This window comes from Xenopus tropicalis, chromosome 4, assembly GCF_000004195.4.
Source record: "Xenopus tropicalis strain Nigerian chromosome 4, UCB_Xtro_10.0, whole genome shotgun sequence".
NCBI classification, from domain to species: domain Eukaryota; kingdom Metazoa; phylum Chordata; class Amphibia; order Anura; family Pipidae; genus Xenopus; species Xenopus tropicalis.
This window is the reverse complement of record NC_030680.2, coordinates 29,052,608-29,074,792: the sequence shown is the minus strand read 5'-3', so window position 1 is coordinate 29,074,792 and position 22,185 is coordinate 29,052,608. Positions and strand designations below refer to the sequence as shown.

Here is a 22,185-nt window from a genome sequence, read left to right as displayed (position 1 = left end):
AAACAAAGAACATTGAGTCAAACTTACATGGAGCTGATAGGATTTTCATTAGAGGACTCTTTTCCTCTTTCCTCCAAATTTACAGGGCCAGCAGCTGCATTAAAATGCAATAAATCCTTGAATGTGAATCCCAGCTGATTGGTCTAAATCTGGCTCCCTGTTCTTTGTTCCTGCAATTGGAGATGGACACTTTAAGCACCGTTTCCAATAGCTGAACAAGTCTATCCTTTATCGCCATGTCTAAATCCAGTGTCATATAAGGAAGGAATAATAACTATCACTGTATGTAAGATAACAGGATGATGCCTGACATAGTGCTGGAAATCAGCATTCTCATTGGTCACTTTTCTTGCACTTATAATGAGATTTTGGGTCAGTAGAATGCTGGTGAATTTTCTTGCACCTATAATTATGTTTTTCTATAACTTCTATAGAAAAACTAGGGGGCACAGTGGGACAGCGTTATAGTTCAGTTTACAACCTCTTTAACAAAATACTCAAGTTTTTATATATTTTAATTGATTAATTTTCATTATTACTCAGCTTTGAGACCCCTTACTTTAACTATGGAGTTTTCATAACCAAGAAGGATGGGTACACAAAGGTGACCACAAAGATTGGTCTGACCCTCACATGGAACCAAGAAGACTCAGTTATGGTAAGTATCTTGCATCAGAATTTCAGAATTATATGTGGTACTATCTATATACTATATTATTATATTATTTGTTTACAAAATAAGCCAACATTCACGTGTTTTAACGTTTCCAGTTCATTCAAAGTAGAATAAAATTCTCACAAACATAAATTTTTAAAAATACATTTTCTTGTATAAGCTGTTATTTGAAATAAAACAGACTGCTTTGCCAATATTGACAGGCTACATCATGGTAAAAGTGAATGCACAGATGGCATATTTATCACAAATCAGGGTCAAAAAATAAAAGCAGGACTGTGATAAGAAAAAAAAATAGGCTAATAGCAACCACAACTTTCCCACAATCACAAATAGTTTTTCATCATTTGGAGCAGATTTATAAGATTACAACAAACAAAAAAAAACATGGGTTTATCACAATAACAGTAAGTTGTTGTGACAATTTATGGTTAAAGTTTGTACTTACAATTGTTTTTCAAACAAATTGATAAATCCTGATGTCCTCAAAATCAAGGTAAAACAAATGTATATTTTTACCTTGCCTGAAACAAACACTTCCAATTGACTTTTAATTTAGCAAAAAAAATTTTTTTCGTTTGTATAATTTTGTTTTAATATATATAATGTATTTTCCATAATGTTAATTTCCATTTACAATGTTGCAAACTAATTCTCTAATAATTTAAGGAACGATAAGTTGACCCAAAGTATTTTTTAATCATTTAACAGTTGGAGGTGGATTCCAAGTATCGAAACAAGATGTGCGGCCTCTGTGGGGACTACAATGGAATTGAAGCTCATAATGAATTCTTTCTGAATGGTAAATTTGCCTAGTGGATTAGGTCAAGGAGAATATATTTTACTAAATAATCTCCAAATTATTTTGGTAGTTTTTGCATTTTCAGTTATTTATGAATCATTTCACTTTTAGATATGCCCCTCAACCCCATCCAGTTTGGAAATATGCAACACATCAACGATCCAGCTATTACCTGCACAAATGTAGATGAGAGCCAGCAAATGAATGTTTCCAGTTGTGGGCAATACGTAAGTATAATGTACATGTATTTAGTCATTGTTTACAATATGTTATAAAAGTACTTGTGCAATATTTATGGTGTAACATTAATTCTTATAGTGCTTCAACATTTTGCTTACAGTTCAATTAGAATACTAACCAAATCTAAGCAACTAATATGAAATTAGGTTTTGTCAGTTCAGTGTAGTTACAATAGAAGTATCAAACTTCTGATTGGTTGGTCATGTTAGAAAAGGAAAGCCCAAGGGTTCCTGCATAGCAGGGGGCAAAAACTGTAGGCTGAGACATTAGACTAGACTAAGGGACCTCTAAAACTAGCATTCATGTTAATGTTACATAAAAGTTGATCTTATGGTATGTCCCATTCTCTAACAAGAAATCTGAAATGTTTTTTCATTTTGTATACTATCTTGGGAATAAAATGTAAAATGCTCTGTTCTGTTTACTGCTCCCTTTTAATTGGTTACTTTGTCTCCTTCTATTTGCCATTATCCTCATAGTCCAATTTCATTTCACTTCACAGAAACACTAGATAACTAGGCTAGTCTTTCAGTTTCAATTTGCATTATCAAAGTTTAATATAACAGAAGCAGTTGTTACTTAATACTGCAATCCTATTTTGATGTTGTTATATTCCCTGTAAACAATAGTTTGATATGTGAAACAAAATTTAAATACAGTACCGGCCTAATTTACTAAAATTCACTTTTTTCTGGTCTTCAAAGCTGTATAAACTCAACATGGTATAAATTCTAATTAAACATTGTTGTATTTTTAAAATGCATGATAATGCTGTTATCAGTTGTATGAAAATATTGCGTTTATGTTCAAAAATCATATATTTTTTGAGCCAAAAATATCGTTAAAACTTGAAAAATTTGATTTGTTTCCACAAATCCTCTTTATTTTTCCCAAACAGAAATTGCTCCAACAGCCATTAAGTTTCACTTGAAACTGGGTGAAGTAGAAAACAATGATGGGATTAATTTTCCCTTGAAACTGGGTGAAATAAATAAACAATTAGCTCATTAGCCCCTTGAAAATGTGTCAAGGCCATCACTGACTATTCTATTTCTCTTCTATTCTAAGCCTCCATAGGACTTACTCCATAGGGGTTACTTTTAAAAACTCAAGTTTTTCAGGGGAAGATTTCTGAAAAACTCAAATTTTTCAAGAAGCAACAAAGGAAAAATCAAGTACTGGCGAAACCCCATTCATAAATCTTGAAAGTATCTGCAATTTCTCAAAATTGAGAAAATGTGCTCCTATGTTTCTCTAGAAATGTCAACAAGCACGTTATGTAAAATATATATTACAGTACACGTATGGGACCCATTATCCAGAATGCTCGGGACTTGGGGTTTTCTGGATAAGGGATCTTTTCGTAATTTGAATATTCAACCTTAAGCCTGCTAATAAAATTATTTAAACAGTAATTACACCCAATAAGATTGTTTTGGCTTCAATAAGGATTAATTATATCTTAGTTGGGATCAAGTACAGGTACTGTTTTATTATTACAGAGAAAAGGGAATCATTTAACCATTAAATAAATCCAATAGGACTGTTCTGCCCCCAATAAGGGGTAATTATATCTTAGTTGGGATCAAGTACAGGTACTGTTTTATTATTACTGAGAAAAGGGAATCATTTAACCATTAAATAAATCCAATAGGGCTGTTTTGTCCCCAATAAGGGGTAATTATATCTTAGTTGGGATCAAGTACAAGGTTCTGTTTTATTATAAGAGAGGAAAAAGGAAATCATTTTTAAAAATGTGAACTATTTGATTAAAATGGAGATGGCCTTTCCATAATTCGGAACTTTCTAGATAATGGGTTTCTAGACAAGGGGTCCAATACCTGTAACACAAGCCAAAAGGAATCCATTCTCTATTAATTCTGAAATTACTATATCTAAAAATCAGTACTCTGGGGTGTTTAACATAGACCACATTTTGAAGATAATATTGATTTCAAATTTCTTTTTTCAGTACTCTGTGTGCAAGAGTTACCTCAGCCAAAGTGCTTTTTCATCATGCCAAGATCTTCTTGATGTATCAGATTACGTTATGGCTTGCATGCTTGATGTGTGCTCCTGTAGCAGTGCCGATGTCTCATGTCTATGCAGTACATTAACAGAGTATTCAAGGCAATGCACTCACGCAGGAGGGATCCCACAGAACTGGAGAACTGATGACCTCTGTCGTAAGCATCTTTTTTTCTCCCTTATATTTCTGACTTTTGTAAATGTTATACACAGCATGTGCCCATCAAACCTTATATCTGATTTCTTACATTTAATTATATTATCATTTCTTTAAATATAAATTACTTTTATATACATGAAGGGTAATAATATTTTTTTTTTAGTAAATAGCAAAAAGTTACATTTTATTTTATCTGATTTATAGCTAAACATTGCCCTGGGAACATGGTGTACAAGGAGAGTGGTTCCCCATGCATAAGTTCATGTTCTCATCGTGTCGTAAAAAGCCTTTGTGAGGAACATGATGTTGATGGCTGCTTCTGTCCTGATGGTAAGTCTTGTGGAAATATTATACTAAATATTATCCGTTAAAATAGATTGCTTTTGTTATCACACCAGGAGATTATATGAAAGAATCTTAAAGAGTGGTAAGCTGGAACGGCTTTATTGTTGCAGTTGGGGGGAGCAATTGGAGCAATTAAAATTTCAAAATGACAGCATATACCCTCCTCAAAGGCTGTGACAAACATACTTAAGCCATGTTTAAGTATTTTTAAGGTGTGGGGCAAGGACTATATAATCTATCTACAAAATATAAAAATTACCCATTGTTAGCGTAAGCTACAGACCTTACTGTCTACAAGTTGGAGGGAGTATATACTACAGCTAGTCAAAAGAAGTCACCGATACCCCAGACTATGACCCCATTCTTAATGGTGGGTTGAGAGATTAGAGGCAGGGCACTATGCACTGCAATCTAGGTCCATGGTGAGGCAAACATAAAAACAAATGAAAAAAAGCATTTACTCAAATATGCATTATGCATATATTAAAAATGATCTCAAAGTATATACAAAGTGTTTTTGATTAACATGAGCCTAGCATTTCCCTTGTATGTTCTTAGATAAAGTCAGCATTGCATTACAATGGTAATTGTATATAATGTACTTGTATGGTAAGAATCAATATAGACTCCAACCTCTAGTGTCAGTATGACAACCAATTGACAGCTCCATAGGTCTCAGTGTGTACTTGTCCTTTTATATTCATTGATCCAACTCCCCTCACCTGACCAGACAAATATGATAATAAATATCTTAGGAGAATTATAGGTAGCCTGGCAAAAATCTGCAAAAGGGCAAGGTGAGTAGCAGTTAGCAAAGTCAGAATCCCAGCCAAGGGTCAAGTTTGCTGACTATATTCCAAATCTGTGAACACAAAAGGTCCATCAATTGAGCAAACAGGAAAATTGTAAATAGCAGTGACAAAAATGGGTTATCTGTAGAAAAGTGACTGCAAATATGTTACTGTGTAAAATGCACAAGGAATTATGTCTACTGTGATGCAGAGAGATCGTGAAGAGATCATGCAATGTTCACACAAGCTGGCATGCAGTAAATCCCAGTACCCTGCCATGTCTGTTTGCTGGCAGTGAGTAAACTCAATCAACTTACATTGGTCATTTGATTAGATTAGTAGTAACAGTACACAGTGTTCTTACAATTCCCTGATCATCTCTGGGCCACAGTATGAAATTCCCTGTTAATTATTGCTTTACAAAAATTGAATAAATTTTTTATCAAGGCCATCAAATACTATATCAGGTCCTTTCTTTAAATTATTAAAGCTAACAGAGAAACAACTGTAAAAAAAAATTGGTTTGCAAACATTTTATTCTAAATATAATGGCCACTGAGTCTCTTGGCTTTCCTCATTAGGCACGGTGTGGGATGACTACAATAATGCTGGCTGCATTTCAACAAGCAAATGTTACTGCAAGTATCAAGATCAGCTCTATGCTCCAGGATCAAAGATTCTGAATGATTGTGAGGCATGGTAAGGTCATTGCATAGCTATTCATATATATTTTACGAGTACAGTATATCACCAGTAACCATATACTACAAGATATTTAATAAATTAAAAGCTTCAAAAATTGTCCATATAAGGTCATAAAATAAATATACTCTCAAAATATTAATTCATTTTTTTAGTATTAATATGTTACCAAAATCTAATTACTTCAGGACTAAAAAATTCAAAGGTTCTGGGATAAAGTATTTTGTTACAAAGATGGAAAACTTGCCCTCCCAAATATCTGTATGGCCAGTCTTTGTTTGCTACACTTTACAGACAAGCTAGAGCTTTATTCATCCCCCAAGATTGTGTACAATGCTAAAAATTACATTTGGGGTGAGAGGCTGTCCTAAAAAATTGTTGCCATATGGGATGCATGGTTTGCTACACAAACAAGTCAGATATAATAAATATTAATAAAGAAATAAGTGGAAAAACACTCTTAATATGCATTTTTCTACTCTTCTAAGTGTTTTGGTTGAAATGTATGTGTCAGGCTCCGCTGGGGCAGACAGTAATTCCACATTAAATTCTAACAGTTATATTATAATGCTGTGTAGCCAACTGCTATGTTTTGTGGAGGACTGTATATAGTAAAATATATATATTTACATATTTCAGAGGTGCTTTATAATATTCAATCTTGTTTCTCCTTTTTCTAGCTCTTGTAATGCAGGAAAATGGACCTGCATGCATGGAATATGCCCCAAAGTTTGTTCCATCGAAGGAGGAGCTCATTTCAAAACATTTGATGGGAAGCCATACAAGTTCCATGGCAACTGTAACTACTTGCTATCTAAGGCAAGTCACTATACAATACAATATTTGAATTGATAGGCATCTTTTAAAAGGGGTTAGTATTGAAGTACAGGTATGTGACCTGTTACCCAGAATGCTCGGGACATGGGGTATTCTGGATAAGGGATCTTTCCGGAATTTGGATCTCCATAACTTGTCTGCTAAAAATCATTTAAATATTGAATAAACCCAATAGGCTTGTTTTGCTACAATAAAGATTAATTACATCTTAGTTGGGATCAAGTACAAGGTTCTGTTTTATAATTACAGAGAAAAAGGAAATCATTTTTCAAAATTAGAATTATTTGCTTATAATGGACTCATGAATTACTACTACTGAGGATTAATGGAAACGAAAAGGCAACATTTTCATTTGCACCTTCCATATTAGAATTTCAAAGCGTTGTAGAATTTAAATCCATTTTGTGTGCTTGTAATTGCAGGTTATTTTTTGCACTGTGCAAAAATCTTTATGCTTAGTATAATAATTTATTTTGTAGTACTAGAATCACTACTGAACAATTCCACTGTTGAACCAAATGCAAATGTTTATTGTTTATACATTTTTTGGCTTGTTTTAACCTCTAGATTGATTTAAAGAATGGTGAGACTCACACTATTGTAGCCGAGCTGACTCCATGCAATGCATTTTCACGGGAGACTTGTCTGAAAACCATCCAGTTCTACACAGATGACAATCAAAATGTATGTTATTGGAAGAACTTTCATGAAATATTATACCAATATTTATTTTTAGTTATTTGTAAGATCATTGTTACATAAAATTTCTTAAATCACGCAGGTCTTGTCCATCAGAGCCGACGGATCTGTTTTAATGAATGAACTTAAAATAAGCCTCCCTCATGTTACAGGTAAGATTAAACTATAGGAATGAGATATTAATGAAGACAGTAAAGAATGTTATAAATATAATATATTGGTGATGCTATTTTTATCCCAAAAGAATCCATTACTTCCAGTAAAGGGGTAGTTCACCTTTAATTTAAATTTAGGGGTCCATTTATTAAGTTTAGTATGCACTGCCCTCACCATGGAAAACCCCCTACGCTGCTTCAAATGGAAGCTCCTTTCCTCTAATCTAAAGGGGTGGCCTCTGGTGCGTTGATTGTTTTTATGGGAAAAAATATCATATTCCCTATCTGTCAATAATCCCCTCTAATATATTTATACTTGTACTTTGCTTTGTGGTTTTAGAAGTTTTTTCATTTTTTCATGCTTCTTCCTCTAAGGAGGATTTCAAGATTTGGGGATTTTTAATTTAGATTCTAGAGGATTTTTTTCCTTCATGCTTTTTTTAAAAGGCTGTTTTAATAAATTACTTGTCATTCGTGGTTTTAGTGAAAATAATTTTTTTCATGGTTTCAAAAATTTCTAAAGAAATGGGCATCCCAGTGCATTATAGAGAATGACGAGTTCTTAACTTCTCAATTGGTCTTCATTTTTTTATTTCTTCTGACTCTTTGCATATTTTAAAAGCATGTCACTGAGCCCTGCCGCCAAAAATGATTGCTCTGGGAAACTAAATGTTATTGCTACTTTTTCTTACTTTTCTTTCTATTCAGTCTCTCTCCTATTCATATTCTAGTTTCTCATTCAAACCACTGCCTGCTTGCTTGGGTAATTTGAACCCTAGCACCAGATACCTGCTGAAATTCCAAACCGAAGTACTGCCTAACAAAAAACTAAACAATCCCCAAACCACAGAAAATAAAAATTAAGACCAAATGCAAATTATCTCAGAAGTTCTACATCATACTTAAAGTTAATTTTAAAGTGAACCACCCCTTTAATTATAAGAGTTGCTGAAGTGACAGCAGTGCAAATTCAGCACTGAACTACCTACAATAGCCCCCTACAACAGACTGTGCAGATGAGAGGTGTATATTTTGTTTGTTATGATCTTCAGAGGAGCTGGATACTCTGGCCTGCAAGGAATTGTTTTGGTTTTCACTGTTAACAAAGACTCTATATAGTATTATAATTTTAGGTGGAATAAAAACTTTTTTTGTATTCAAACAAAACAGACTCATATAAATAGACTTGTGATGATCTTTTTCTAGGAAGTTTCTCAGTTATACAGCCCACAGAATCAAACATCTTTGTCAAGACAAAATTCAATCTCCAAATTCAAATCTATCTCCTACCACTGATGCAGCTGTATATTAGCATGGATAATTCTGATAAGAATACATTTGAAGGTAAGGTTATATTTTAAGAACATACATAAATTATATCTAACTGACATGCAGCCTTGGTTTTCATTCAGAAAATGGCAAATTCACCCAATCCCCCCCTAAGAAATACTTTCATTAATTTCTATATTAAAAAAAACCACCAACCTCCAAGCACTCTTAACTAACATACTATTCCAGAACACATTTACTTTTTCAGTAACCCCATCTTTTTTTGTTTCAATGAAAAGTCATTAGTAAACAGTAAATTAACTTTTAATAAATTATTTGTATCTTTTATCTATTTTATTATTATCTGTCAGTGAGCCCCAGATGACCTGGTATACAACTTCCTACACAAATTTTAAAGAAACTCCTTTCTTTTTATCCATTTTAAGACATAGAATGCACCCCCTTAATTTTAAGAACACAGATTCTATGTTTTCACACATTTTACATTCTTTATTGTGGCCCCACCAATTTCAATGGGTACTTTACAGCCATTAATTTGAGCAGCAAGCAGATAACTCCCCATTAAAGCAATACTGTCATGATTTTTATGGTGTACTTTTTATTTCTAAATTACACTGTTGACATAGAAATAATTCACTCTACCACTGAAAAATGTATCCTTGAACCAACAAATATATTTTAGTTGTAATATTGGTGTGTAGGCACCATCTAAGTGCATTGTGCCTGAGTCTAAGCTTTCAGAAGGAGCCAGCGCTAGAACTTTAGAACTGCTTTCAGGTAACCTATTGTTTCTCCTACTCCCATGTAACTGGAGTAGTCCCAAGCCAGACCTGAATTCTTACTATTGAGTGCTATTTTGATATCTATCTAAACCCATTGTTCTGCTTATTGGCTACTGGGAGGGGGGTGATATCACTCCAACTTGCAGCTCAGCAGTAAAGTGTGACTGAAGTTTATCAGAGCACAGGTCACATGGCTGTGGCACCCTGGAAAATTAAGAATATAGCTAGCCCCATGCGAAATTTCAAAATTAAATATAAAAAAAATGCATTTGGGTTTTTAAAAAATGGATTTCAATGCAGGATTCTGCAATGACAGTATTCCTTTACATTCAGCATAAGGTCCACAGTAAATAAAAAAAAACATTTAAACTTTTTTCTTTTCGTAGGTCTTTGTGGTAACTTTAATTACATAGAAGGGGATGACTTCATAACATCGGCAGGTATAGAAGAATCAACAGCTTCAGCCTTTGCCAACACCTGGAAAATACAATCTACCTGCCAAGACTCAGTAGAAATTTTATTTGATCCTTGCAGCTTCAGCATGGAGACTAGTAAGCATCTTTTTAGCTCATACCAGTTACAATGGCTGTTTATGGTGCATATAATTTCTTATAGTCCGTAACTTTTTCCTCCTTTACATTTTTTCCTTTTTCTTATGCAGAAATCTATGCTGAAAACTGGTGTTCAAAGTTAAGAGATTCAGAGTCTCCTTTTTGGAAATGCCATTTCGCGGTAGACCCAGCTGAATATTATAAGGTAATTCTTTATAATCTTTAACTTGGTAATGTTTTGTGATAATTCTGTTGCTGTTGGCCATGGAGAAAATATGCCAATTCCAGAAATGTCTCAATTAGCACAATATGACCACAGAAAATAAATTCCCATTAATTAATGCAACTAATGCAACAGTTTTTCTCAAGCATGGGGGTTTATTCCAGATTGTTTGTAAAATGTATGAAGGAAGCAAAAAGCATCCCCCAGTAACATCATCCCCCAGTAACTATCAAAGTCTTTTTTACTAAAAATTCTTCTAGCAGAAATTAAGCTCTATGTGAGTAGTTAAGTAAGTTACTACACAGACAAAAATAGTGCTGGGATTATGAATTCATAACATATATAATATGTAATATTTATAAATATATTGATTTGTTTGCATTAATTATATGTCCCACAGAGAAGGACTGATATAAATAGCAATTAATTTGAGGGATGGAGTTGTTAGGTAGGGCTCAGAGTCAATGGTTTTCAGGAGCGATGCTGATGTTATCATGTGCAGAATCCACCCACTATGCAGGAGATTCAAAAATATGCAGGTACAGAATAACTGATTTCTGGAAGACATAAATGCCTAAAATAAGTTATTTGTGTAAATAACAGGCTCTTTTTTTTGTACAGTTTAATTCATAGCAAGGCACAAAAGGATTATTTCATTTTTTACATCCATTTTTAATAGTTATGCACACCTTATGCGTATCTCTGCTGAGTGAAACTTACTATATATTGCCCTGAGAATAACAGATTAAGAGTAGCGGTCTCTGATGTCTGCAAAAAGACAGATAATTATATTAGATTTAATACCCAATGTGCTACACAGTATTACACGAAAATTAATATTTTATCAAATGTGATTAAAAAAGGGTACATTTATCACAAATCAAAAGTAATGACCATATATATATATGTGTGTGTTTGTGATATATTATATATCTTTGTTACATAAAGTATTCTATTTTATTGATTTCAATTAAAAAAATTGTAATTTGATTAAAATACAATTCTGTAAAAGCTGTTTCTTCTATGAGAACCTCAGGATATTTTTCCTTCCATAGAGATGTGAGTATGATACCTGCAGCTGTAGTCATAGCGAAGCCTGTATGTGCGCAACACTGTCCTCATATGCCAGGGCCTGTGCTGCTAAAGGAATCATCTTGTGGGACTGGAGGAAAGGAATCTGTGGTAAGAAAGTTTAATTCTATTACATTTCATTAACAGATAGTAATTAACAGAAGTAATAAAGCAGATTACATGAGCACGGACATTCCAGTTTTACTGCAATGAGCAGGAATTCAGGCACACATCAGTACAGATACACATATGTTTTATCAGTGAATGCTACTCCATCTGCGTAAAAAAAAAAAAAGTAGTTCAGCCCTACGTGACTTTCTATAGTATAAACTGTAAAAAAAATGCTTCTAGAAAAATTACCTATGTGTCAGTACCTAGAACTATTATGAATTTACAGCAGATAAGAACAAGTTGGCAATTTGATTCTTTGCTGTCATATTTTCTTTATGAGACAATAACTGTAAAATACTGTTAATGGCCCCATTCAGCACACCATACCACAAAATTGCAAAATAAATTTATATTCAGATGATAATATTTGCATTTAACAAACCAATAAGAAAAATGCAAATGATATTGACTATTTCATTGCAGCTCTTTTTTTAGTCCATACAATTGCTCTTTTTTGACAGTCAACAGATAAATCAATTCTTGGTTATAAAACAGACATGCTTCATCTGATTTTTTAGTAGTAAAAACCTTGCTCACAGGTATTACAAAAAGTATATCTATAATTCTGTAGGGCAAATAGCTTGGCAGTAATAAGTACTATATGCAATGGTCTATTACATTTTTGTAATTTTGTAGAAATGTGTTTGTGGTTACTTGATTTTATTTTTCTAAACATGCTCCAATATCTATTTTAGATAAAGAGATTCCCAGCTGCCCAGCCTCACAGATATACTTGTATAACATCACTACTTGCCAGCCTTCTTGTCGCTCCCTGGCACTTGGAGAAAAAGAATGTGACAGTGAATTCACCCCAATTGATGGCTGTGGGTGCCCAGATGGAATGTATCTCAATGAAAAAGACGGTTGTGTTCCCATATCACAGTGTTCTTGCTACCACCAAGGAATGTATCTTAGACCAAATGAGGTTTTCTACAGAAGGGATGAGCGATGGTACGTATAGACATAAGGGGTAATTTATTTATAGCTGTAAAGGGTGCATCTGGCAGCACTTTGTTCATGAAGGGCAAGTAATGGGAGGAGCATAGGCACTTTATTTCAGAATATCTGAAATTACCTTAATTGGTGTGCCAGCCATTTATAAAATACTAGGGCCATGTCCTTGACTCAATCTTACATAACAATAAAATAGTTTTTGTGTCATTTACAATACCCACAATGTAATAACTACTGGAAAAGATGATCTTGACATTTCAAGGGTGCCCAGGAGGAGAGAGGGCTTGGCAGGGACTGCTACAGGTGTGGTTTGTGTAGTGTGGGTTGTTGCTACAAGTCACATAGTGAGGCTCGTGCAAGCGTTGGAGGAGGTCTGAATATTTTAATTTTGCAAGGGGACCAAATAAGTCACAATGATGTATCACTATACCTTTTATTTAACTCAGGCATGTAACTACAGAGGAGCACAGGCCAGGAGGTATAGGGGGCCCTAATTAATGAGGAATTTCTTTGTATACTGCTGTGAGGCCCAGTAACATTGTGTTACACCATTGTTTTAACCCACATCTAATTCACTATATAATTCCTAGTGATGTTGTCACCTTGGGCTCAGGAGCACTGGGGAATATGCATGTAACATAAATCAAAACATGAAGGGAGTGTTTATAAAATATTGGGATGAAAAGAAACAAAAAAGGCTAAATCAGGTTGTACCAGTTGCAACTCTCAAAAGGGGGAAAGAGGGTGAAACAGTCACCCTGCTATAGTTTTAGGAGTACTTAGAGCAGCAAATAAGCACTCACCCCAAATTTCACTCTAAATGGCCTTCAGGCTAAGCCCCATAAACAATTAATAAGGTTACAGATATATAAAAACATATAGAAACATTTGAGTAACAGGCCCTTGCTAAGTTCAGAACTCGGAAGAAAAAATACAGCTCTTGAATCTTTTGAAAAAATCAAGACCACTAGAGATTATTTTTTTACTTTCCATTAATGGGACAAAAGACAAGGTGTTTTTGTCTTAAGTGCCTAAATATTGTTGTTTTATTTCCTCACCAGCTCCTGCCATGAAGGAAAACTTAACTGTGATACTTTTATCAATGACAGTAAGTTAGAAATTGTACAATTCTTTTATTATTACTAATATATAGGTGTTTCCATTTCTTGGCCTGTTTTAAAGAGATATAGTATACAATGTTTGGTAGTTCACATGGCCATCAAGAATCTTAAATGAATGCAGTGTACATATATTTACTTGATGGTTGTTATGCTGTATACCATGGATGCTTCAACTAGATTTAGATTGAGTTAAAACTTACCATTATGATATTTCACAGACTGGTTTTATGTTTTATAAAGTTCACATATTGTGTGGGAACCTTAATCTAACTAAAAGTCTTCTTTGCAGCTTGTTCCAATGGAAAAGTCTTCCTTGACTGTAAAAAGGAAAAGAGATCTCACTTTTCATGGAATAGGAGCTGTCGGACCCTGAATATCAGACCTGTATGTTAATATTATTTGTTTAATTATTATTTCAATATAAAGTTTTTGTAAAGCACCAACAAATGAGAGTAGTGCTTGTAATATATAACCAAGTGCAGACATATTTTAGTTCTTCCACTGCATGTCGACGATATAGTCATTACTTAAATGCAAATTTTTTTCTTTTACTTAGCATTTAAGAAAAAACTCCAAAAAGCTCAGGTTAAAAATTAAATAATTACTTTATTCAATCTACTTAAAAGAACAAGCCAACATTCCGATCTCCATCTAAGACCTTGATCAAAACCCGATTCCCAAAGGAGAACGAAATGTTGGCCTGTTCTTTTAAATAGATTGAATAGTAGTAATTTAGTAGAGGTATTTTTTTAAAAATTGTATTTATGTGATTTCAGCCCAGTTTAGGTAGCACCTGGGTCACTAATAGTGATATCAGTGGTGTACTGAAATGTCTTTGGATTGTAAATATATATGTAATTTTTTGGGGAAATTAGTTATGGTAGGCAGCAAAGCAGAGGATCAGGAGCATAGAGACAGGGACACTACTTCTTCAAGCAAAAACACAGGTTATTTTACGCAAGTTCTTACATGCCAAAGCCTGGCAATGTATGGTGAATTTTCTCACCATTTTTTTACACAGCATAATAAATATGCCCCTAAAAGTATTGTGTCTAGCAAACCCCGTGCCAATATAAGGCTTATTATAAAAGAATAAATAGCCCAGGGAAAAATTGATTAGATTCCCAGGAGGGTGTAACTTATTGAAATTCTTGCTAATCAGTCTTTCCTTATACAGGTATAGGACCCATTATCCAGAATGCTCGGGACCAAGGGTATTCCGGATAAGGGGTCTTTCCGTAATTTGGATCTCAATACCTTAAGTCTACTAAAAAATCAATAAAACATTAATTAAACCCAATAGGATTGTTTTGCATCCAATAAGGATTAATTATATCTTAGTTGGAATCAATTGCAAGGTTCTGTTTTATTTCTACATAGAAAAAGGAAATCAGTTCTAAAATTCTGAATTATTTGATTAAAATGGAGTCTATGGGAGACGGGCATTCCGTAATTCGGAGCTTTCTGGATAACGGGTTTCCGGATAAGGGGTCCGATACCTGTACTTAGTTTGCACACATATTTTGTAACTGAGCATGTATGTAGCAATCCTTACATCTGGTCAGTCTTGTCTCATGTTGTGATCAGACCAACTTATTTCTTCTCAGGTATTCCATGTCAAATTAAGAGTAGTATTTAAAAGTATTTTAGATATTTAATATCTTGAGGAGACCACCTTATTGCTAATAACCATTGGACTGATTTATTTAAACAACATGGCTACAAACACTGACATGTGTAAAGGAACTGTGGAATTGAGAGAACTGCTTGTGCTTCATCTCTACATATGAATACATATTGTGTTAAAAGTCCACATAAACCAACATATAATTACTTTGTTACATTCTTGTTTTATGCATCTTATTTTTCCTTCTTTGCATAGATGGGGACAGGCTGCATCTCTGGATGTGTGTGCCCAGAGGGGCTGCTTGATGATGGGAATGGAGGCTGTGTCCAAGAGAGATCCTGCCCTTGCTCTTATAATAATAAAGTATTTGCTCACGGATCTAGGCTGATTGAGGAATGCAAATCCTGGTGAGATGATTTTCAAGTTTATGTTTACAGCTATAAACAGATGAAGTGAGAGTTAATAGTGCAGTTGGCATCATACCCATTTTTGCATTAAAGTGAATGGTGTTCTGTATGTACTATATGTGTGTATTAAATACACCATTAGAATGTTTTATAGGTATAATTACAATTATAATCAATAGAGTGTTAGTTTGTAATCTAATGTTATTTCTGCAGCACATGTGAGAGTGGCCTTTGGTCATGCATACAAACACCTTGTTATGGAACATGTACCATCTATGGGAGCGGCCATTATATTACTTTTGACAAGAAATTCTATGACTTTGATGGAAGTTGTGAATTTGTAATTGCTCAGGTAAGAAATCTAATGTTTCAGAAAAACTATATTCAACCTAATATTATATTTGTAACAATTGTAGGATTTTAGGATATATTAGAGTAAAGGATAAATATTTCTAGTCATTGACACTCCTACGATAATGTGTAAAGTATACAACCACCAATATTGCAATGGCTACACAGTCTGCATACTGTGGGGTTCAAAATACATCTTACATCATGGTGCACTATTGTTAATTTGTAAAATTTGGATTTTTGTACTGTACATTCCAATTGAATGGATAGTGAAATTATAGAGCAGTAATGTCTCTATAACTGTCAGAATAGTAAATGACAGAATCTAATTGTTTTCTAGGTGAAAAGCAAGGAGTGAAAGCTTAAAATGTTTATTTAAATATAAAGAGGCAAGGATCTTTAAATGTATGTTTGACCCAGTAATACATTTAGGGGTATACTTATCATGCTGTGTAAAAGGTGGAGTAAAGCATTACCAGTGTTGTTGCCCAGGGCAACCAATCAGCAATTAGATTCCAACAGTTAGAAAATCAAAGCAAGGCATCTGATTTGCTACTATAAACAACATCACCGGTGATGTTTTACTCCACTTTTTGCACAGCATGATAAATTTACTCCTTAGTTTAAATGCAAGTAGAGAAAGCTTAGCCTTTATTAAATTGTGGACTGTGAAATTGGTTCACCTTTGTTTCTTTTTGTTTCTGAAAGGACTAGACATAATTAATATTATTTTGTTTAAGTTAAAGTGAATAGGGATACTAAACATGAATTCTCTTTTTTATTATTTTATTACTGTCTTATTTTTTATGTATATTTTTAAATGGCATTTATTTACTTAATAGGACTATTGCGAAGACAGTGCATCAAATGGTACATTCAGAGTAATCACAGAGAATATCCCATGTGGCACTACTGGAGTAACATGTTCAAAGTCTATCAAGATATATTTAGGGGTAAGTATTGCACTGTTGTACTGTTCTGGCACATATCACCTGTGTAAAATATTTTTAGCAGTGTGATTATTTACTTGAGATAGAGGGGCATTTTGGAAGTTATAGAAATCAAATTTAAAGGCTGCAATCAAGAGAGATTCCCCTCCAAATAACTATTTAACATCACAAAAGCTGTATGATACACATAATTTCTCATTTTGGCCCAACTAAAATACTTTCATTATTCACACTTGAATTAACACACTTGTCACCACTATATTTAGAAAAAACCTTCTGGTACATTTGCATCTTTCATCCTATTTAAAAAGAAAGGTAAGCCATATGATTAATGATACTGCAGATGTTATTGTAACCCTTTCCTGGCACACTCACTTCTGTTGGGCTGTTTACTTACTTTAAAAGGAGAATTTGTTCTCTTTGAATTATAAAGATACTGGGAACTAGGATTTTAGTGCAGTGCCTCCACCTAGTGGACACTGAGGAGCACACTTCAAGGGACTTTCCACTAGGAAACACACACAGTTGCAGCAATATCAACTTTATATAACTGTTGAAATAGAATGTAAAACAACTTTAGGAATAACTGATTATCCTGCCCTGAGGAACCTGTGCAGTCTATCCACTGCTGGCACAGTCACTGTAGGTGCCCAGTCCCAACTTGGATCTGGATAGACCACAACCATTTTATTCAGTTCAGTCCCTACCCCAAGAGCTCTTAAGTCCCCCCAGGTAGCACTACCTGCCCCAGAGTACCTTCCCTTTTGGAAAGGTGGCTGCTCCCACATAGCAGACAAATGAGCAATACCTGTCCTCACCAGGGGACACACACGGAGATTCTACAGAGGACTTTGTAATCACTGGCAACCCAGCAGACTCTTTTCTTTTCAGTCTGAACTCACAACAAGTGGTACTGGCTGCTCACTCTGTATCTCTCTACCAAAAGCTGGCAAAACAACAGGGGCTCCCTTTATCAACTACTGGGCCCGCCCCTTGATTTTTGGCTCCAAACTTTAGCACACTTCTTCCCAGAAGTTCACTGTGGCATCCAGCCAATCGGGTCCCTCCCCAGTCTATAGCTAGGCTGGATGATGTCACAGACTGAGAAACAGGGGACAGAGTTCTCTGATCCCTTACATTATTAATACAAAGTTTGCAGCATATTTCTGCACAGGGTGTTTAAATATTTTGCTGAATTAATACGCACACAGTCATCTCAAAGACATCCAGATTTGATTGAAATACATCTCCCAGGATCTCAAAAACAGCTCAAAGATGTCATGGGCAACCAGAATTTGTGCTTTAACCACATAAAGATGTTTAGTAAGACAATGCAATTCATTTTTCACATTCTTTTATGAGTTTTTACTTGAATGGCCCTACATTTAATCAAAAACCATTGATTTGTTTAACTATTCAGAATACAGAACTGAAGCTGACTAATAGTCACATGGAGAAAAAGTTTGGAGAATCTGAAGTGGAATATAAAGTCCGTGAAGTGGGTCTTTACCTAGCAATTCATACAAGCAGTGATATTTCCCTTGTCTGGGACAAGAAAACCTCCTTATTGATCAGGCTGCCATCCTCTTACAAGGTAATATAAAAGTACATTATTAGCTTATAATAATTCATTACAATTTGCTTTGAAAAATACTCTGGATCTCATCAAATATAGTTCTTGATGCATCTTTGTGCACTGGGCATAGTATTCAGATGAACCACCCCATGGGAATTACATTAATACTCATTGTTATTCTGACTGATCTTTAAATATTGTCTCATAGAGCACTGCAGAACACCATAACTCAGACTCTTTTTATTCAAAGTTCTGTTCTTTTTTAAACATTTTTCTTTAAAGGGGAAGGAAAGGCAAAGTCACTTGGGGGTGCCAAAATGTTAGGCACCCCCCAAGTGACTTTAATCGCTTACCTTGTACCCCGGGCTGGTGCCCCTGTTAGGAGAAAATAGCACCAGCCCGGGGTACCTGGAGCGCAGCACTTCCTCCTTCCGCCTTCCACTTCCTAAACTGCCGGTGGCCGGGCATGCACAGTAGAGCGAAAAAGCCGACTTAAATGTTTAAGTTCGGCTTTTCACTCTACTGCGCATGCGCGCGCAGCGAAGCCGGAAGGAGGAAGCGCCGGCAGCTACCCCGGGCTGGTGCTGTTTTCTCCTGACAGCGGCACCAGCCCGGGGTAAAAGGTAGGCGGTTAAAGTCACTTGGGGGTGCCTAACATTTTGGCACCCCCAAGTGACTTTACCTTTCTTTTTCCTTTAAGATAACTAGTTTTGATGAATCTGTTAAATGTTCTTTAACTTTAATATCTTAATATGTAATGATTCAGAATAGTACATAACATTTGCATAGAATATGGATTTGTTACCAAAATAATTAAACAATTCTGATAAGTTGTAAATACACGTTCCTAGTGTATTGACTGAATTATTAATTCTAGGGTGTAAAAGCTACAAAGAATTTCAACAACCAAGCATAATATTTTAGCAAGGATCTTTCTTTCACACCCTGTCCAGACACACTTTTAATAAGCCAAGCAGTTACTGCAAAGTTCATTTATTTAAACAACATGTTACAGGTAACTAAATTGATTGTCACACTTGATTAAAGGAACAGTAACACCAAAAAATTCAAGTGTATAAAAGAAATTCCAATATAATGTACTGTTGCCCTGCATTGCTACAACTGGGGTGTTTGCCTCAGAAACACTACTATGGTTTATATAAAGAATGCAGCTGTGTAGCCATGGGGGCAGCCATTCAAAGAAGAAAAGGCACAGGCACTTAGCAGATAACAGATAAAACACTATTGTATTCTACAGAGCTTATCTGTTATCTGCTATGTAACCTGTGCCTTATCTCCTTTTTTCCAGCTTGAATGGCTGCCCCCAGGGCTGCACACCAGCTTATTTATATAAACTATAGTAGACTTACTGTAGCAAACACACAACTCTTACCAGTGCACGGCAACAGTACATTATATTTCATTTACTTTAAAACTCTTTAATTTTTTGGTGTTACTGTTCCTTTAAGGGTTTTGTTACCCAAAATATTACACTCAAATAAGTACACTTTGCAGTAACTTCTTCATGGGCTTTGCACCTTTTTTTTTTTTTATAATTCACCAATTAGAAGTGTGTCTGGACAGGACATGAAAGTAAAAGCCTTGCTAAAATTTTATGTTGTTGTAAAGGTTCAAGGTTGTTGAAATCCTTTTTAGTGTGTAATGTTAAATTGTAAAAGGAAATAACTGAACCGTCAGTGTGAAGAGAGTCAAAAGAGAAAGAAAATTGTGACATATTTAGATTTATGTCTGGGGACATAATCTCTGCTGCTCTTAACGAGCTTGTTCCTGCAAAGTCATGGGGAATAACACTCAACCAGTTCCAAACTTGGCATACCAAACTATCTAAATGTGGTAACATACTTTTGATTGCATACTTTTGATTGAAGAACAAATTACAGTTAGAATCAGATGTTTGTACTGTATATCTAAATAACTATCATATATTACCAGTTACTGCAATCTCTAGATTCCTGCACAAATTTCAGTCACTGTTTAAGCTACTTTAAAGCACTGCTATTTAAAGCAGATTTTTTCGTCAAAAATCTCCAACTCTCTTTAGTTGTACTTTATAAGACTGGCAAGATGAGCAACATTAATGCATTAATGGCTGCAAACAGTTTATCTTATTTCCATATTTCTTTTGTTTATTTATAAGGTCTTTCTTGTTGATAATCCTTTTTTTAGGGCAAAGTTTGCGGCCTGTGTGGAAATTATGATGACAATGCCAACAATGACTTCCTGACCAGCCAACTGATACAAGCCAGCAACGTAATGCCATTTGGAAACAGTTGGAAGCGTAGTAATGATTGTCCTGATTCAATCAGCATTCCCCAGCCATGCCTTGCAGCACCCCACCGCAGATCTTGGGCTGAAAAGAAGTGTGAAATTATCACCAATGAAGTTTTCCGAAGCTGCCATAGCAAGGTACACTCATTATAATCAGTGTTATATTTAGTTATAAAACTAGTCATAATAGTTATAAAATAGAGTTTGTATTTAATAGTTCAGTAGTATTTAATCAGGGGTCTGTTGATGACATATAATTTTACAGCAGAGGACCCAAACATATAATTCTCTTATTTTGGTGTGTTTAGCCTCCCCTGCTTATGTTATATCTAGTTGCATATGTAAATAAAATGACCTGCACATGGGGATATAGTGCTTTCTTTTAATAAATTAGCTGGACAATGCTGGGTGTTTAGCTTAGATTCAGTTTTCATTGTCATCTCAACTGCATAAGAAAAGACTTACACAGTGAGAAAAAATTGTTGAGTTTCAGGCCCAAAGAAAAAAACAATACACAACACATAGAAAAAATAGAAAAAAAGTGAACAGAGCAGTGATACAGAGTACAAAGCAGAGATGATGTGCAAAAACAGCAATCAAGATTTAAAAGCATCCTGAATTGATGAAAGAAGCCTTGCTGCATATTAGTGGACCAATAATTTCATGAAAGGTTTATGCTGTCTTTAAAAACAATATATAATGCATTGAGATATGTTGTTCTTTGATAGGTGGATCCAAAACCCTTCTATGATGCTTGTGTAAATGATGTGTGCTCCTGTGACACTGGTGGGGACTGTGAGTGCTTCTGCACTGCTGTGGCTGCCTACGCTCAACTCTGCTCTAAAGCAGATGTCTGTGTTCACTGGAGAACACCAGAAATTTGTCGTGAGTATATAATATCATTGCTTTCCTTAAATGTGTTTAATGTGTTTACATATACAGCCAAAGCATATTTTTTAAATATTAGTAGTAGAAGTAATAATATTGATAGCTGTAGCTTTAATGCTTGGGACTTAATATATTTCTGGATTCCGCAAAGCTTGATGGAAAATTAACACATATCAGCATGAATTTTGTTCCTTGTTTTACAACTCTAGCAATATTCTGTGACTACTATAACACCGATGAGAATGAATGTATGTGGCACTACTTTTCCTGTGGCCCGGAGGATAGAAGCAACCATCACCACATCACCAAGTACTGCAGCTCACCACCTATCACACACCTGGAAGGTAAGCTCTTTATCCATGCACTGCCTGACAGCATTTTATTCAGACAGAAAATGAATATTTTCTAATTCCCCCTGATGTTGCATGCATGTTTCCTTGATAACATCTATAACAGCCTTTTGGGTGAAGACACACTGGGTACTAGTAGCAGCTCCTTT

General features: G+C 34.8%; 1 protein-coding gene across 1 annotated transcript in view; it reads left to right on the top strand.

Moving 5' to 3' along the window:
* LOC100490280 (mucin-2) overlaps positions 1 to 22,185 on the top strand; it is a 40,027-nt gene that overhangs the window by 5,067 nt on the left and 12,775 nt on the right. Inside the window, exons 3-24 of the mRNA XM_031901307.1 lie at positions 544 to 658; positions 1,388 to 1,478; positions 1,590 to 1,705; positions 3,691 to 3,904; positions 4,111 to 4,236; positions 5,624 to 5,741; positions 6,425 to 6,570; positions 7,162 to 7,265; positions 7,363 to 7,432; positions 8,642 to 8,779; positions 9,894 to 10,058; positions 10,169 to 10,263; positions 11,337 to 11,463; positions 12,219 to 12,474; positions 13,539 to 13,599; positions 15,481 to 15,632; positions 15,846 to 15,984; positions 16,826 to 16,936; positions 18,354 to 18,527; positions 20,697 to 20,936; positions 21,527 to 21,683; positions 21,896 to 22,030. Of these exons, the coding sequence (XP_031757167.1) occupies positions 544 to 658; positions 1,388 to 1,478; positions 1,590 to 1,705; positions 3,691 to 3,904; positions 4,111 to 4,236; positions 5,624 to 5,741; positions 6,425 to 6,570; positions 7,162 to 7,265; positions 7,363 to 7,432; positions 8,642 to 8,779; positions 9,894 to 10,058; positions 10,169 to 10,263; positions 11,337 to 11,463; positions 12,219 to 12,474; positions 13,539 to 13,599; positions 15,481 to 15,632; positions 15,846 to 15,984; positions 16,826 to 16,936; positions 18,354 to 18,527; positions 20,697 to 20,936; positions 21,527 to 21,683; positions 21,896 to 22,030 (3,050 nt within the window). The remainder of the gene's footprint in view (positions 1 to 543; positions 659 to 1,387; positions 1,479 to 1,589; positions 1,706 to 3,690; positions 3,905 to 4,110; positions 4,237 to 5,623; positions 5,742 to 6,424; positions 6,571 to 7,161; positions 7,266 to 7,362; positions 7,433 to 8,641; positions 8,780 to 9,893; positions 10,059 to 10,168; positions 10,264 to 11,336; positions 11,464 to 12,218; positions 12,475 to 13,538; positions 13,600 to 15,480; positions 15,633 to 15,845; positions 15,985 to 16,825; positions 16,937 to 18,353; positions 18,528 to 20,696; positions 20,937 to 21,526; positions 21,684 to 21,895; positions 22,031 to 22,185) is intronic.